The sequence below is a fragment of the Peromyscus eremicus genome, chromosome 7 (genome assembly GCF_949786415.1).
Source record: "Peromyscus eremicus chromosome 7, PerEre_H2_v1, whole genome shotgun sequence".
In the NCBI taxonomy this organism is placed as follows: Eukaryota; Metazoa; Chordata; class Mammalia; order Rodentia; family Cricetidae; genus Peromyscus; species Peromyscus eremicus.
The window spans coordinates 113,213,716-113,230,746 of record NC_081422.1 but is presented as its reverse complement, the minus strand read 5'-3'; the positions used below and the strand labels follow the sequence as shown (position 1 = coordinate 113,230,746).

Sequence of the window (17,031 nt, the reverse complement as noted above, 5' to 3'; positions counted from 1 at the left end):
CCAGGCCAGCCCGTCAGCCCAGATGCCAATGACTGTTCCTAGGCTTCCTTGCCATCCCGTCAATGAGGGTTCTCTGCAGAGCTCCACAACTCAGCAGCCCTGTCCTTGCCTCTTTTGTCCTTCTCTGACATATTCACAGAAATCTCTGGCAACAAATGACTGCCTATTATCACAGGTATTTTAACCAGAACATTCTCCACCAAAGCCCACTGCCACAGGAGCCTGTTGGGACCACAACATGCAGTGTCGAAGAAGAAAGCATCTCTAGCCATTTCTCCTGACTTATCTCATCCCTTTCCACACACACGGACTTCCTCAGTCTTCCAAAAAGCTTTGGGGAGAGGAGACTAGAAGGGAAGTGATATGAAACCTGTGGGAAAACGCAAGGCAGAGGCCCCTTGACCCAACTAGACACAAGAAGAAGAAGAAGAAAAAGAAAGAGAGAGAGAAAGAGAGAAAAAAAGAAAGAAAGAAAGAAAGAAAGAAAGAAAGAAAGAAAGAAAGAAAGAAAGAAAGAGAGAAAGAAAGAGAAAAAGAAAAACAAAGGCCACCCAAGTTTCCAGGCCACACCCTGGGAGATCACCTAGCTTCCAGCATGAGCACCTGAGTGTGTTACCTGAAGCTCAAGGAGGTCTCCAGCCCCTATTCTCAGACACCACCACCCAGACTCTCCCTTTTCTAGGCCACAGCAAACAGGTTCCACCTCTTGACACTCCATTCCGATGCAAAGCCTGACATGGACACTGCTGTGGCTGGACACAGGGTCAGCAAAGAGGGGGGCCACCCCCAGAAAAGGTATCAGGCCTGCCCTGCCTGCAATGTGTCATGACTGGGATGTCCCACACCAGAGCTCAGCCAGGCCAGGATGCTTATGACAAGCAGACCAGCACACAAGAGAAGCCCACCCAGGTCACAAGGTCACACAGGGAAGCTGGGTTTACTGTTTGGCACATCGTGTGACTGGTGACTGGGTCACTCCTGCAGCTAAGTCACTACATTTCTTAGTGGTTTGTTTGTTAAAAGCAGAGGTCCCCACTGCCTGAGGAGAAAGCTAACGGAAGCAGATATGGCACTTTTCAATAAATATTTAAAGCTCCTTAAAAAAAGAAGTGAAAAGAAAAGCAACTGCTGTAAGACCTGTTTTGCTAGAAAAAAGTATTCTGAGAGAAGAAAATACCATAGCACAAAATCAAATGGGGGAGGAGGGTCACACATAACTCACAGAAACAAAGTACATGTCTCCCTACCTACCTGGCCAGCCCACAGTGATCCACGGAGACAAAGGCCAAGGTCTGAGGGGGAAGCCAGCAGACCTTCCTCAGCACCCTGTGCACAAATACCCACAGAAAAGAACAAGCCCAGGGCTGCCCCAGGCACCACACACGACATGCTGAGGGGAGCGGCTGCCCAGCCGTGAGCTGTGCCCTCCCAGACTTCACGGCACAGTGACAGGCGCTAGAGTCTACCTGCTGCCCAAGGAATTAACCCTCAAGAACTACTGAGGGGGTCTGAGGGCTGTGGTTCTGCCAAGTTAAAATAGGGGTGTCATCCTGAATACTACCCAGGGGACTTATGGAACAACACCTGACCCTCTAAGCAACCTAGGAGGAAGTGGCCTACCCTCAAGACAGAGATGACGAATGCCCAGACTCAGCTCAGACAGCCACCTACAGCTGACAACAATTATTTACAAGGGAGCTTTTATCAAACAAAAATGGTAGTCCTGACTAGAAGACACAAACTTTTTTCTTTTTCTCTATTTCTTTTAAACTTCCTTGTCATAAAAGCCAACTTACATTAAAATATACTTCCTACAAGACAACACAACTAACAAAATATATAATTAATAAAACGTACACAAGTAGAAAATTCTGAGGTATTTCTGGTTTGAGGTGGTCTGTGGTCGTGAAGTTACTTCTTTTACTTTTAAAATTTAAACCTCGGAAGCCACACAGTAAAGTATGTGTATATATGTGGATGTGTGTGTTCTGTCTGAAAAAGAATTAGCATGGTTCATAAATTAAAAAAAAAAAAAATTCCAATGTCGAAACAGCAGCATTAGGAACATTCAGCGCCTGGAGCAAGGTTATGGCGTAATAGAAAAACAGTTTTAGAATATGCACCACTTTAAAGGGTCTGGAGAAAGCCATGTCCATGAGCCTCAGAAAGGAGTCAGTAATTCCGCTGCATGGGGTCAAGCCAGAGCGGCAGGCCAGCAAGGTCCCCACCCAGGGATCCCCTGGGCCACCACGGGCATTTCCCCAAACTGCCAAGAAGAAACTGCAGTTCAGTATTTCCTCCATGAAAGAGATCTACAGCATCATGTCTAATGAAGAGTGTCCACTAAACTGTCACATCCTCCCCCAGTTCTAACACACGAGCAAGGCCAAGCCCATGTCAGTGGGAAGAAACTGGGCAGGGGGGCAGCCTGGCCCTGCTCCTGGACTTTCTCCAGACCCTGTGCTTGCTATTATTACTGCTCGGCCCCATAAGTCCTTACCCTCAATCCCTTGTTACCTGAGAAAACAGCCTCCATACCAAGAGTGTTGCTCCAAATGTGCCCACGTCCAGTGTAGCTCTGCTCCAAACCCTCCCCAGAACATCCTCCCTTCCAACGTCAGTCTAAAGCATCCTCCTCATCTCAGTTTCCCTCTGTTGGGTCAGGATGACACCCACTAGCTCCATGAAGACACATCTGCCATTTCTTAAGCTCACTGCCTGGAAAGGGAGAAACACAAAGTAAAGGGTGGGGGACCCTCTTCTGAGGAAGGGTATGTTCATGTAACAGTCTTCAAAGGTTCCTCTAGTAGAGATTGCAGCATTGAGTTTCCTAAGACAGGAGACGGGTTTCTCTGTGTTACAGATTCGAGACGACAAAGAGAACGCTGGCGGAAATGGATCCCGAAGGTCAGGAGGTGGCTGAGGCTCTGCAGCATGGCGCTGGTTCTGCGTTCACAGCTCAGCACCTCAACGCCTGCTGACGTGTCCGCTGTTTGCAATACAGTAGAACAATATGCTGGTAAAAACTGATCCAATCCAAAAATAATATTATTAATAATAATTATAATAATAATAAAAGTCAAGGTAAAATAGCAGCTGCATTTTATGTGTTTGTTGGTTTTATGGGATTTCCAAAACAAAACACAACTTTTTTCCTTTTTTCTTCAGATCCACTGAGTCTGGAGAGACACTCGTATCCTAGGCTTAGATGCTGGACTCTTTAGGGGGCAGGTCCACATTGGTGACAGAGGTCACCAGAGAGACGAGACAGTCCGAGGTAGTGCCGTTGACCGACCTCCTGATCAGGGACACCCGCTCCTCCACACAGCCTGCAGAAAGGCGAGCCTCTGCATCATGGTCCCAGCACTCCTCAATGGTCACACAGAGCTGGGCCAGGCCCTGCAGAGCAGTGGGAGAGAGAGAAGAATGCCTGTTAGGGCTCCGTAGTGAGGGCAGCAGTGACGATGTGTCAGGGGATCAGAGAGAGCCCATGACCTAGTCACAGCCATTGCAGGTCAATTAGAAGGCTGCGGATTGCAGGCCCCCAGACCCCTGCCCCCGTTAGTCACCCCAGAGTCTGGGCCTCCCTTAGAGCCCCAGGGGAATGTTCACTAAACTTCAACACAGGAAGAAGAGGAACTCCTGCACCCCGGGGCAGATGCAGCTGCTAGCCTTGGAGCACCAGACTCAAATCAAATTGTATGCAAAGCCCAAACACAAAGGTCCAACTTTAGCAGTTGAGCCACAGTGGGGACAAGAGGGACGCCAAGGCCTACCTTATTCCCCACAACCTCAGAGATACCTCCCTAGGGTCTAGGGAACATGGCAGCTTTCCCTTGTTCCTAGGCTCCTGACATACAAGGCAGGTCCCCTCCCCTTCCTCTCCCCAAAAGTCTCCAGAACCCAGCTCCCTCACCGGATGCTTCAGCCAGTGATCCTTAATGGCAGGCCTCATCTTCTTGTGGACAACCACCTCTTGCAGTTCCTCCAGTGAAGGGTGTTGGCCAATCTCCTCCTCAAAGGGCAGCATGTACTCATCAACAGGCCCTGAGAGGTGAGAGGCTGGTGAGATCACACAAGGCCCAGCTCCTGGTTCCCAACCCAGGACACCCAGGGCTGCCAATCCACTCACCATCTGCAGCCTTGCAACGAGAAACAAGCTCCCACAGCACCAGCCCCATAGCGTACATGTCGATGCGCAGGAAGGCGTCTCTCTGGAAGTTGATGGCTCCCTCCAGCACCTCAGGGGCCATGTACCGTCTAGTGCCAACCTACATGAAGACAGGGGAGGACAGGGTTTCCAGAGACCACTCAAACACACACTAAGCCGGGAGAACCGTAGCCTGTGTGCACAGACAGGTGAAGACAGAGGAATTCAAAACACAAAGCCTCTGAGGCAAAGCCCTACTCCATCAGTTAAGATTCTATCTGATGATAACTGTAAAAATATCACAAATGGAGACAGCACTGAGGAAATAGTTACACTGGTCCTTGAGCATCCCAACAAGCTGTTCTGAGGCTTTGGACTCTACAAGATTAATACCTGAAGCAAAGCCAGACACTTAGAAGGTGAGGCAAGAGAGTCAAGAGTTCAGACCAGCCTGAACTACACAGAGAGACCCTCTAGTAAACAAGGGAGTGAAGAGACGGCTTAGTGCCTCTGGTACTTGTCACTCAAGTGTGGAAATGGACGATTAAGATATCTAGAATCCGGGCTGGAGAGATGGCTCAGAGGTTAAGAGCACTGACTGCTCTTCCAGAGGACCTGAGTTCAATTCCCAGCAACCACATGGTGGCTCACAACCATCTGTAATGAGATCTGGCGCCCTCTTCTGTATACATAATAAATAAATATATCTAAAAAAAAAAAAATATCTAGAATCCACATAAATACAGCCTGCCTGCAACACCTGGGAGACAGAGCGGGGGTCCCGGAGCCAGCTGGCTGGACCAACTGGTGAGCTCTAGGCTCAAGCGGAAGACCCAGCCTTAACATCAAGGTGGCAGATGACCCAGGAAGATGCCCAGTGACTACCTCAGGCTTCCACATTCAAATGGGAAAACACATGCTAAGTAAGGAAATAAAGCAACATTTAAGAGGCCGAAACAAAACAGTGAGAATACATTTAAAAACACCAAGTGACTCTCCAGAATGACTTGCTGGCTTAGTTTTTCACTGCTTCTTGTAGGCATTTGGTTGGGATTCTCAGCACCTTTCCTCTCATTTTATCTCACTTAGTAATTACAACTGAGGGCAGGTGGGTGGCTCCAGGGTAAAGCTGCTTGTTGTCAAGCCTGACAACCAGAGTTCAATCCAAGGAACCCACAGGCTCTGAAAAAAATAACTGGCTTCCTAAAGTTGTCCCCTAACTAAAGCACGTGAGCAAGCTCACACACACACCCTAAAGGTATTTTTTAAAAATAAATGATTACAACAGAAAGAGAAAGACTGACATACAAGGAGGAGTGGCTGAAGCCCAAATGGGGAGCCTGGATTGTTCAGCTGACTGGCCAGAGGAAGCGTCGCCAACCTCCAGGCCTTGGTTTCCCAGCTGGTGAGACAAGAGCCCTGGTTCTAAGTTCCCGGGTAGCTCCAAAGTTGCTCCAGCTGATCCCCTGAGCATCAGCCCTATGCCAGCCCCTACTCCTGCCACCCAGACTCCTTACCTGCCCATGGGTGTCCCCTGGAGGCTTCCCTGGCTCGAACCGAACGGCCAGGCCAAAGTCTGCCAGCACAGCAGTGAGGTCACTCTTCAGCAGCACATTTTTGCTTTTGAAGTCCCTGTGGAGACCAACAGGCTCGCTGAAGCCCAGCATCAAGACCCAGCCTGCCTCCAGTCGACGACGGATCATGATCCTCTTTTCAACACGGCTCTCAAAGTACTAGAGCTGGGGCTTGCAGCTCAACCATCCCCAATTCTGTGGGGCAGGAGGCAAAACTGCTTGGGAGTCCCTCACCCGCCTTCTCTGGAAGGCTTCTGCTGGAGCCTGCAAGCAGGTCCCATCCTGGTGGCTGGGCAGACCCTATACCACAGTTCTAAAAGCCAGACAGTAAATTCTCAGAGGGCACATGAGTCTTCCGAGAAGTTTACAATATTTGGAATGGAGCAAGAATTTAAAATTAGTTTGCCAAAGCTGCACAGGCAGAGCAGAGCAAGAGTGTGTGCAGGCTCTCAGCTCTGCGGTCCTCAGTTATCCCAGCTTCTATCGCAGCCTTGCTGTGAACATTAAACTGAGGACTACAGATTCGTCAGCTCACCCCAACACTTACTAAGCATTGTTGTTAAGCTGAACTACATGCAAGAGTCAACTTTGCCTCATGTATGTCACGAATGTCAACACCACCAGGAGCCCCTCCGTCAGTCACAGACTGAAGTAGCTGTGGGGCCTTGATTCAGCTGCATCTACTATTATTCCATCATCTGTGCGGTGGGGCCAAGGACAGCTCCACCTCACCTATCGGAACAAGGTTCAGTGAGTTGACATTTCTTGAGCGTTTGGAACAGTGTCTTCTTTGGGGGGTTGGGGTGCGGGGGGAGGTTGAGAAAGGTCTCGATGTGTGGCCTTGGGTGACCTAGAATTCACTATGTAGTTCAGGCTGGCCTTGAACTCAGAGATCCATCTGCTCCTGCCTCCCTAGTGCTAGGATTAAAGGTGTGCACTACCCACCCAGCCCCACTGTGTACCATTTAATAGCACACAACAGTACCAAGTTAACTAGGTGGTTCTTAAGGAGTGACTCAAGGCTGGCATGATGGCTCATGTCTACAAGCCCAGAGTCTGGAAGGCTGTAGGAGTCATGAGTTCAAGGATAGCCTGAGCTACTTAATGAAACGCTAACTCAAAAAACAAAAGTATGGCCGAGTGGTGGTGGTACATGCCTTTGATCCTAGCATTTGGGAGGCAGAAGCAGGTGGATCTCAGAGTTCAAGGTCAACCTGGTCTACAGAGTGAGTTCTAGGACAGCCAGGGCTACACAGAGAAACCCTGTCTGGGGGGAAAAAAAAAAAAGATGTGGCTCAGAAGTCCTAAAAGATCCTAAGACAGTTTTTTTTGTTTGTTTGTTTTTTGTTTTTGTCAGAGCTGAGCTAAATCCCCAACCCCCCAAGACAGTTTTAAGAGCCCTGTGAGGTCAAATCATTTTTGTAATAATATACCATTTGCCTTCAATCCCAGTATAATGTCATCATCATGATACATAACCAAACACACCTGTTGTACACCAGTAAACATCAGCAAACATAACCTACATAGATTAGATAAATAGAGTCCTTCTTTTGTTTGTTTGTTTGGTTTTTTTTTGGTTTTTCGAGACAGGGTTTCTCTGTGTAGCTTTGCGCCTTTCCTGGAACTCACTTGGTAGTCCAGGCTGGCCTCGAACTCACAGAGATCCACCTGGCTCTGCCTCCCGAGTGCTGGGATTAAAGGCGTGTGCCACCACCGCCCGGTGGAAATAGAGTCCTTTTAAGGATACAAAATGGTCTTGACCAAAATCTGAGAACAGCTCTCCTAAAGGAGTTAGCACTTCCTCGTATGCCCAGTAGAGGGCTCCAGAACACTGACATGGAAAGCTAGCCATCTCCAGCTCACGGGAAGGCCAGGTTTGCTTCCACACACCACAGACACATTCAGGAAGGAGAGTCACCTCTGGTTTCTAACACCAGCCCTCTGGGCAACTCCAGCACATATCGGGGGGCTCCTTAACCCAGATACCTGTGGGCAATAGAAGGCTTGTGGCCCTCGCCACGACACCAGGGCACATCCTCATGCAGGTATGAGAGGCCTCGTGACATCGTCTCTGCCACATGACATAGTTCATTCCACGTGATGATGTTCCCCTTGAGGTAATCCGTGAGGGAGCCCTAAAAGAAGGCAGCACAGACTGTGGGCAAAGGCTCCAAATGCAGAACAAGATGCAACCCAGCCAAGTCCCAGGAGGAACATCTCATTGCAAAAGTGCCGAGTGGGCAGAGTGGTGATTCTTGCCATGGAAGTGACTGGGGGAGAGAGGTGCACCTGATACAGGCAGGGGTCATGAGAACTATCTGTCCGTTGGGGTCTCTCTGGTGGGTGTAGCTCACCTTGTCGTGGAAGGCTGTGATGAGCCACAGCTCCACCTCCAGGTTGGAGCCTCGCTTCTCGGCAGCAATGAACTGCAACAGGTTCTCGTGCTTCATGCCGGGTGTGCTGAAGATCTCCCGTTCACTCTGCCACGACTGCTTGTCCTGAGGCAGGGAGGCAGCTCAGTCTTGCCTCTCAGAGCCCCACAGCAGCACAGCCACCCAACACACCCATCTCCGTGCCCAGTCCTTGGCTTCCCAGCCCCAGCACTTGCAAATGGCATCTGGAGAACCAGGCCAACCACAACCTCCGAGGTGGCTGACACCAGCACCCTGATTTACAAACGGGATCACAAACACCAAGTGAGGTGCCCAGTGCCAGCCTGCAGGTGCTCGATCTTCTAAGTGTCTTGGGCAACAACTACTGGGATTGCCTGGGTCTGAAGCCTCTGAGGAGATCTTAATGTCAAAAACCAAACCCAGGGACTGGAGAGATGACTCAGGAGGTAAAGAGCCTGCTTGGCAAGCACAAAGACCCAAGTTCGGATCTCCAACAGCTACATAAAGTCAAGTATCACGTCAGCCTGTGACCCAGTGCTAGAAGCAGGAGGGGCAGAGACAGAGGGTCCCTGGGACTTGCTTGCAAACTAGTCTATCCAATCAGTGAGCTCCAGGCTCAGTGAGAGACCTTGTCTCCAAAAACTTAAAAAGTAAGAAGCTGGAGAGGTGGCTCTGGGGTAAAGAACACTGGCTGCTCTTCCTGAGTACCCAGGTTCAATTCTCAGCACATACATGGAGGCTCACAATTGTCTGTAACTCCAGTTCCAAGGATCCAATACCCTCTTCTGGCCTCCACAGGTTCCAGGTATGCATGTGGTACACACAGATACATGCAGACAAAACACTCACACACATAAAAATAAATATTTTTTATTCAAAATAAATAAAAATAAAAAATTTGGGGGCTGGAAAGATGGCTCAGAGGTTAAGAGCACTGGCTACTGGCTGCTCTTCCAAAAGTCCTGAGTTCAATTCTCAGCAACCACATGGTGGCTCACAACCATCTATAATGAGATCTGGTGCCCTCTTCTGGCAAGTAGGCATACATGCAGACAGAACACTGTATACATAATAAATAATATTTGCTCTGCCCACATATAGCTAGGGCTATATACTGCCCAAAGGAGGTGGTGTTGGTTACCGTTGTATGTGACCTCTTAAAAGGAGAGGAGATATATTTTAAAAGTATCTTGACTTCTAAATTTGGATCTAAAGATATGTTGCTTTGGAAAAGAGACTATACTTTTGTTTCCACAGGAAGAAAGAAACTGTGGATTTGTTCCAGGTTAAGATGGATCAGATTTGATCAAGCAAGACCTCCTGAACCTTGACAGATGGTATCTATCAACAAAGGTTATAGCCGGTCTTCCCAGGACTTGACCATTATCTTGATTTTTCTCAGGATCCCCATAAGATTGCTAGCACCCCCAATCAGCAGGAATTAGTATGAAAAGCTATGCCCAGATTCTCAAAATATTATTTATAAATGTTTATTTTTATTTAAAGGAGGTTAATTATAAATGCAATCTCTTTCTAAAGAAGAAAAAGAGATACAGATATGATAGGATGAAAGGGTAGATTATTGAATCTACTTTTAAAGAGCAACAACTTGTTTGAATTGTTTCACATTGCTATTGATTTTAGCTTATTGATACAAATTTAAAGTTAATTTTGTAATACTGTATATATATTTCTTGTATATGTACTGTATATATATATAAACTCTTGTTTAAGGTATTATGTTTATGTAATTCATTTAAAATTATAATGTATAATTAAGAAATGCAGATTAATAATTATTCATATATGATAAGCAAACTGATAGTCACGTTAGTTAAGTTTTCTAGGTATACATAGATATATTTCAATTAGGTAGGTAATCTTCAAATACTTCAAAGGCCTACAGAATATGGCATTTAAAATGTTTTAAAACTAAGACTTTTCTGGACAGTGAGACATGTCTGCTTCTGGCAGGACCAATTTACTTCAAAGAGGAAGATGGGCATTGAAGACACTCCATATGGAGTTTTTCTTCTTCTTGGCAAAACTGGCCACTAGGACAAGAAATTGCTCTTGCCTGGACTGCTTGACAGTATGCTGTATAAACTGAACATACAGAACCCATAGGAAAATAACCACTATACTTTGCCTAAACAGGGTGAGATGGTCCTTCAGGTTCCTGCTTCACAGAAGATACTGCCAGACATTCTGCAGGACACAGAGGAAAGCGACTGATGAACTTTGCCAATAGGCGAGACAATCTTTCAAATTTCCTACTTCACTAAAAAGTCTTCCAGAGACTCTAGGCCTGTAGGCTGAAGATAGATGCCCCAATGTTGCAGAGGAACTCTGGGTTACTGTCCAGGCAGCCAGATGTCTCTGTCATTTCTAGAGTTTTGGAAGTTGCTTACAATGCACTTCTTGTTTACTTAGGTAATATTATATCCTGCTAGGGTCTTTGATGGAGTTGAAGACTGATAATTATAATTATAGTTTTCCTTAGTTATGATAAAAGGTAAATTAAATATAAAACTTTAGACTCACAAATATAGGATTGATGATAGAATATTTTCTTTAATTTTATCAAATACAGATAGACTAGATATTGTAACTGTAATTCTTGCTTGATAACTGTTATATATAATTTTACTATTTAAAGTTAAAACCTTCCTTTTGATTAGATAGAAAAGGGAAAGTGCTGTGGGATGTCTTTCTATAACTGTGAATATGTGTTGCTCTCATTGGTTGATAAATTAAGCTGTTTGGCCAATGGCAAGGCAGAATAAGGTTAGGCGGTACATTCAAATGGAAGACAGAGACAAGAAGGGTGGAGTCAGGAGAGACGCCAGCCTGCTGCCCAAGGAGCAACAAGATGCCAGCAGACCGGTAACACCATGGCCACCTGGCAACATACAGATTAATAGAAATAGGTTAATTTAAGATGAAAGAGCTAGCTAGCAAGAAGCCTGAGACATAGACCATATAGCTTGTAATTAATATAAGCCTCTGTGTGTTACTTGGGACTGAGTGGCTGCAGAGACCAGGTGGGACACAGGAAGACATCCGACTACAAAAAATAAAAAATTTGTAAAAGGTGGAAAGCCAGGCATGGTGATACACACCTTTAATTCTAGCATGTGGGAGGTGGAGGCAGGTAGATCTCTGTGGGTTCCAAGCCAGCCAGGACTACATACTGAAACTCTGTCTCAAAAAAAAAAAAAAAAAAATAGGTGGAGTGCAATAAAGGAAAACACTCAAGTGTCAAACTCTGGCCTCCACACACACACCTGTGCCTACATGAATGTGTAAGTCACATACACAGAAGTAACAGCAAAACCCCAAACCAACATGGGTCCAAGTTTGGCAGCATCTGACCCTAATCCTCTGATGGACTCTCACCACGTGATCAGGAGCGTGGATGGCCCTATGGTTGAGACTCTACCGAAGACCACAGTGAGAGAAGATGGCCTGGATGCCCCCAGCAGCTCACCTGGAGAGGGAAGATCTTTACAGCTACAAAGTCATTCATGAGCTGAGCCTTCCAAACGCAGCCAAAGCGACCCCGAGCCTTGACCTCCAGCAGCTGCAGTGGCTTCAGGCCCACCAGCGGGGATGGGGGCGGAGGCCCAGGATCCTGGGAAAGCAAGGGCTAATGGGAGTCTGCCCAGCCATTCCTCCTCCCTGCCCTGTCCCATACTGACACCGCCTCACCTCATGGACGTCCACATGGCCGTAGGGAGGCTTGCGATGGCGATACATCCAGAAGGCCAGCAGGACGATAAGGGAGAGGCCCCCAATGGGCAGCAGCGAGTAGGCCAGCACCGTGAGCAGGGTGGGGGCTGTCGGGGGTGGCTCGTACGTGACTGGGGGACACATGGAGCCCTGTGTCACACAGCCCGCCCACTCCAACCCTCCAGAAGGCCCTGCAACCACTCCCCCCTGGCGCCAGAGTGTCCCATTTTTCCTTCTTTCCACGGGCTCCTCACCTTCTGGGCCCCCAGGCTCTGGCAAGTGGGTGAAGCGTTCGTTGCAGAAATTGCCTTCACAGCAGCAGAAGTACACCTGGGGGTTCTCCTCAGTGGCCACACACTCCTGCCTGCAAGCCCAGAGTCCATGTTACAAACTCCAGGGCAGGGAAGGCAAGGCTGTCCCAGGCCCCTCCCCACAGACAGAGCAGCTCCAGCGAACACCAGCAGGTGGGTGAACCCACTTCCGCTATACAGTGACCCACGTCTAAGACGGACAGCCAGGCACAGCCAGGCACTGAAACCTGAACTGAGGGGAGCAAACACCAGTACAAGGGCTTGGGATCCTGGGCATTGCCTCGGAAGCCGGTTTCCAGCTCAGACATCCTGCGATCAGGGGGTGGAGAGCACGGGCAGGCTTCAGCAGTGGGAGCGCGCCCCAGCCTAAGTTACCTGTCGTAGCAATTGAAGTCATCCAGCCAGCAGCCCTTCTTCACCAGCTCGATAGTGCCGGAGCTGTTGCGCCAGGAGGCGTAGCAGTGCAGACGCTTGTCCTGTTCGCCCTCGCAGCGCTCCAGGCCGCTCTGGTTGGTGCGCTCTAGCTCCCAGTTGGCATTGTAGTAGATACACTCCCGAGTCTCAGCCTCCCCGCGCCCGGAACCTGTGCCCAGAGAGGAGAGACGCTGAGCAGATGCCAGTGGCTTGTAACCGGTGAACGAGGCCGTGCTGAAGGCACCTGTAGGAGACACTAACTCACCCCTCTGCCCTCGATGCTGAACCCCTTCAACCCACACATCTAACAGCTCTTAGAAAGACCAGACTAGTTTTTCTTCCTCAGTCCCCTGCCCACACCGGCCAGTAATCAGGGAGGAGGAGCCTTCCTGCACTGTTCTTGCCCGGTGCTCGCCTGGTACTGCAGAATATCTAAGCCTTCTGAAAAGGGGTAAGCTCAGGGTCACCAAGGGGCATTTCTCTCAGACAGGAAAGATAAGCTGCAATCACAGACCAACTCTGCAGCTGGGTTTGGCCAACACCCCCAGACACTCCATCCACTCTTGCATGTTCTTTCCCCAACAGAAGTTCCATCTAGATGGCTGAACGTGCCGACTTAGTGTAGCCTCATTCACCCAATCCATCTTTCTCATCAACCGTACTAACAAGCCACAGTCCCAACCGTTTTGCCCACAATGACCCCATGAACCTACAGATGTAGGATAAGAAAGAGTACACAGCACCAAAGAAGGCTGTCTTGGTACCTCACAGGACCTCTCAACAAGGGGTGGATTTACTACCTCACTTCTAGAACCCTAGAAACCCTAAAGGAAATCGCATTAACTCAGCCCCTCTGCACCTCGGCCCACGAGCACCCCAGCTTCCAAAGGTGCCAGGAGCCTGGGTGGCACCTTTATTGCCTGCATACCCCAGGCTACTGTGGCAGTAGCTGGCAGTTGAGCTAGTACCCAGCCCAGGTACAGACCTGCTTCTCTCCAACCTGGAGTCCCACTGAACAACAGCAGCCATGGTAGCAGGGGCTATTCGACACATCCAGAGTGTGAGTAAAATAACCCCAACAATCCCCAGGACAAGGTGACAGCATCGGCACCATGAACACTTGTATGAGAAGTAGAAATAATATTATTGTTTGTGTGTGTGGTTTTTCAAAACAAGGTTCCTCTGTGTAGCCCTGGCTGTCCTGGAACTCACTCTGTAGACCAGACTGGTCTCAAACTCACAGAGATCAGCCTGCCTCTGCTGGGATTAAAGACATACATCTCTGTGCCTGGCTGAGACACAGAAGGCTATTGTATGTGTCCTCCTAGTGCCCAGCTTCCCCCACAAGACTGGAAGGCTGACCCCAAACAGATGGGGTAGATACACAAGGGCAGAGCGCTGTGGGTGCACTACTTAGAGAAAGGAAGGGCTAAGAACAGATGGCTTCAATATGAAGCACACACCGGCTATGCAGGCTTAGGGTGAACCCAGGGCTCCACGGATGTTTGGCTTCACGGTGTCCTAGGTTCAACCTCCAGCTCAGGAGAGCATCCACCTCCATTTGGACAACAATCAGCCCCTTGTTCAGGGTGAGGAGTCACAGGGGAACATAAACAGAGCGGGCCTGAGGCTGGCCTAGCTCCTCTCTCAGGCTACTGTCAGGCAGGAGCCCCTCTGCACTTCCTGGGAAATCCACATCAAGGCTCTAGGTAGGGCCCAAAGGCTCAGGATGTCACCTGAGCAACTGACCAGGCCTGCTCACAGCAAACCCTACAGAGCAGCTTCTTCACAGCTGTGTACCTGGGGCAAGTCACCTAGCCACATTATGGAGAAGTGACTGACAGCCTGCTTCCTAAAGCTGTGGAGATCCTTCCAGTCCAGGCCTCACACCAAGCCTGCCGGCAAGCTTTGCATCCCATGTGACATTCCACACCCCTCCCACACCACACCCAGGCTAGTGCCAGCTGGAGACCCAGGGGCCGCCCACTTCCTCTCTCCTCCCTGGCTCCCTTTCTTCACACTCTCACACCGGCTATTTATAGCCTATGGCAAAATTCCAACCACAAGGCCACCTAGCCTTTTAATAGATGAAGGCCTCCCGCCCACATCCCCTGCAGCCAGGTCAGGAGTCTCCCCAACTGGCCCTGCCTGCTCACCCATCCCAACAAGAGAGACCCCTACACAGCTACATTTCCACCAGTCCCAGGACCACAGCCAAGGCAGCTAGGAACAGGGAACCTAAAGGAGAGAAGGGGGGGGGGGGGGGGGGGAGATGAGGCTACAGTATGAGGAGCATGTGATGCACACAGCCCACGTGCATGAACACCCGCAGTGGCGTTTATCTTAGACTCCTCTACCCTGGGGCTGGGGACGTGGCTCAGTGGTTACATTCTTGCAGAGGGCTGGGTTTGGTTCCCAGCATCCACGTGGTAGCTCACAACCACCTGTAACTCCAGTTCCAGGGGATCCAATGCCCTCTTCTGGCCTCCACGGGCAATGCATACATGATACACATGCATGCAAAGTACCAATACACGTAAAACAGAAATAAATCTTTTTTAAAAAAAATCGTTACTCAACTAGCGGAGGTGGCACACGCCTTTAATCTCAGCATTCAGGAGGCAGAGGCAGGCGGATCTCCGAGTTCCACCTGTGTTTGTGTGCCATCCGGACTGACACCCACTTGGCACTACAAAGCATGAGAACCCTGAGTGGGCCACTTCACAGACGACAGAACTGAAGTACGGTGGCTCTTTGGAAGCCACTCCCTGAAATTCCTGTGCTTTAGAGCCATTGGCCGGCAGAGTGACCTCACCCTAACTTCATCTGCTCTCTGGCTGGACCCTCAGATTACGTACATCTAGCAGTGCCATAAGCAAAGCATTACGAAGCTTTACCACCTTCGTGGGCTCCTTTGTGGGCATTCCCTCTCAAAAATGCTGAGGCTAAGCACCTTCGACTCGGTAGATATTGCTAAATTCTTCTCCAGTTTTCAAGCAGCCTCACTGAGTCACAACCTCATCCAGGCTCCCGTGACACACATGGCACCTTCCCGACTACAAACCTTTCCTGGGAACGACTGTCATCCCTCTTCCCTATGTCGAGGAAAGTCTATGTCCTTGGGAGTAACCTGTTTATAACTGCACAGTAACCCCCTTGCCGCTTGTCATGCTGTCAAAACACACACACACACACACACAAAAAAAAAAAAAAAAAAAAAAAAAAAAAAAAAAAAAAAAAAAAAAAAAAACACCTCTGGTGCTAACGTGCCCAGGACATTTCTTGTAGTGTTTTCTCAATTTATTTCCCAACTTTCATTTTAAGGCTTTCTACCCACTTTTATTTTCTATCATTCAATCTAATGCTTCTTTCTTAAAACCAGACGTGAGTCCTAACGCACTCATGGTTTAAATTTGTGTTTTCTCATTTCTCTTTTTCCCTTGCAGTTCTGGTGATCAAACACTGCACTTCATGCAAACTAGCCACATGCTGGCCAACAAGGATTACCTTCTAAAATACCCTGTGCTGCCACTTCTGGCTGGGAAGCTAAGGTTCACTCCTAAACTAGTGTAAGCTAGTCGCTGAAGTGTAGCTCTTAGGCGGGAAGGCTGAGTTAATGAGCCTTCCCACCATCTCTCCCGGAAGTGACTGGTTTAACTCCATCACCTTTCAGTTTTCATTAATAATTGATCTTCATTGGGAATAAACTTTTAATGCATCATATTCAGTATTTAATATTTTTGCTGCCTGTATCTATCTCTAAAACATTATTTGTGGTTTATACAGCCAAGATTGCTTTTTTTGCTGCTATAATGGGTTCTTGAGTCTAGGTATATTAGCTACCTTTTGAGGGAAGTCTGCAAGGGTGCTTGCAGCCACGGCAAGGCAGGAGGACGCTTGCTCATTGGGGTGCGTCAGGAAGCAGCGACAAGGCTTGAGGTGGGGCTGAGCTACCACACCTTAAGGCCACCTGCAGTGACCCACTTCTTCCAGCTAAGCCGTGGTTCCCAAAGGCTCCAGAACCTCTGAACACAGCACCACCAGTGGGAAACAGTATTCCAACACATGAGCTTACAGGGGACATATCACACACCAAAACATGGACATTTCTAATCATTTTGGGATTCAAATGCTACCAATGTTTTGTTTGCTTCTTTTTCTAGAAGAATCTCATTCTGTGTCCCTGGCTGGCCTCGGGCTTGTGACCCTCCTGTCTTAGCCTCCCTGGACTGCAACTGTGTGTAGACTTGTATTGAAAACTTAATCCTCAATGCAAAAGGGGGGGGGGTGCTTTAAGAGATAGGGGCCCTTACTTCATGGATGAACTAATGTCATAGCACAGAGTAGGCTGGTAATCATGGGATTTATAAACACCCCCCACCCCATCTCTCTCACTCTCCATGTGATTTCTTCCACTGCATGAAAGGATATCACTGAGGCCTTCCATAAATGTT

At 48.6% G+C, this 17,031-nt stretch overlaps 1 protein-coding gene across 1 annotated transcript in view; it reads right to left on the bottom strand.

The window, feature by feature from the left end:
* Positions 1-584: 584 nt before the first annotated feature.
* Acvr2b (activin A receptor type 2B) overlaps positions 585-17,031 on the bottom strand; it is a 33,308-nt gene continuing 16,861 nt past the window's right edge. Inside the window, exons 2-11 of the mRNA XM_059267172.1 lie at positions 12,539-12,746; positions 12,107-12,216; positions 11,832-11,983; positions 11,611-11,754; positions 8,082-8,225; positions 7,714-7,862; positions 5,668-5,782; positions 4,133-4,271; positions 3,917-4,047; positions 585-3,399 (exon numbers count right to left, since the gene is read on the bottom strand). Of these exons, the coding sequence (XP_059123155.1) occupies positions 3,205-3,399; positions 3,917-4,047; positions 4,133-4,271; positions 5,668-5,782; positions 7,714-7,862; positions 8,082-8,225; positions 11,611-11,754; positions 11,832-11,983; positions 12,107-12,216; positions 12,539-12,746 (1,487 nt within the window). The 3' untranslated portion in view covers positions 585-3,204. The remainder of the gene's footprint in view (positions 3,400-3,916; positions 4,048-4,132; positions 4,272-5,667; positions 5,783-7,713; positions 7,863-8,081; positions 8,226-11,610; positions 11,755-11,831; positions 11,984-12,106; positions 12,217-12,538; positions 12,747-17,031) is intronic.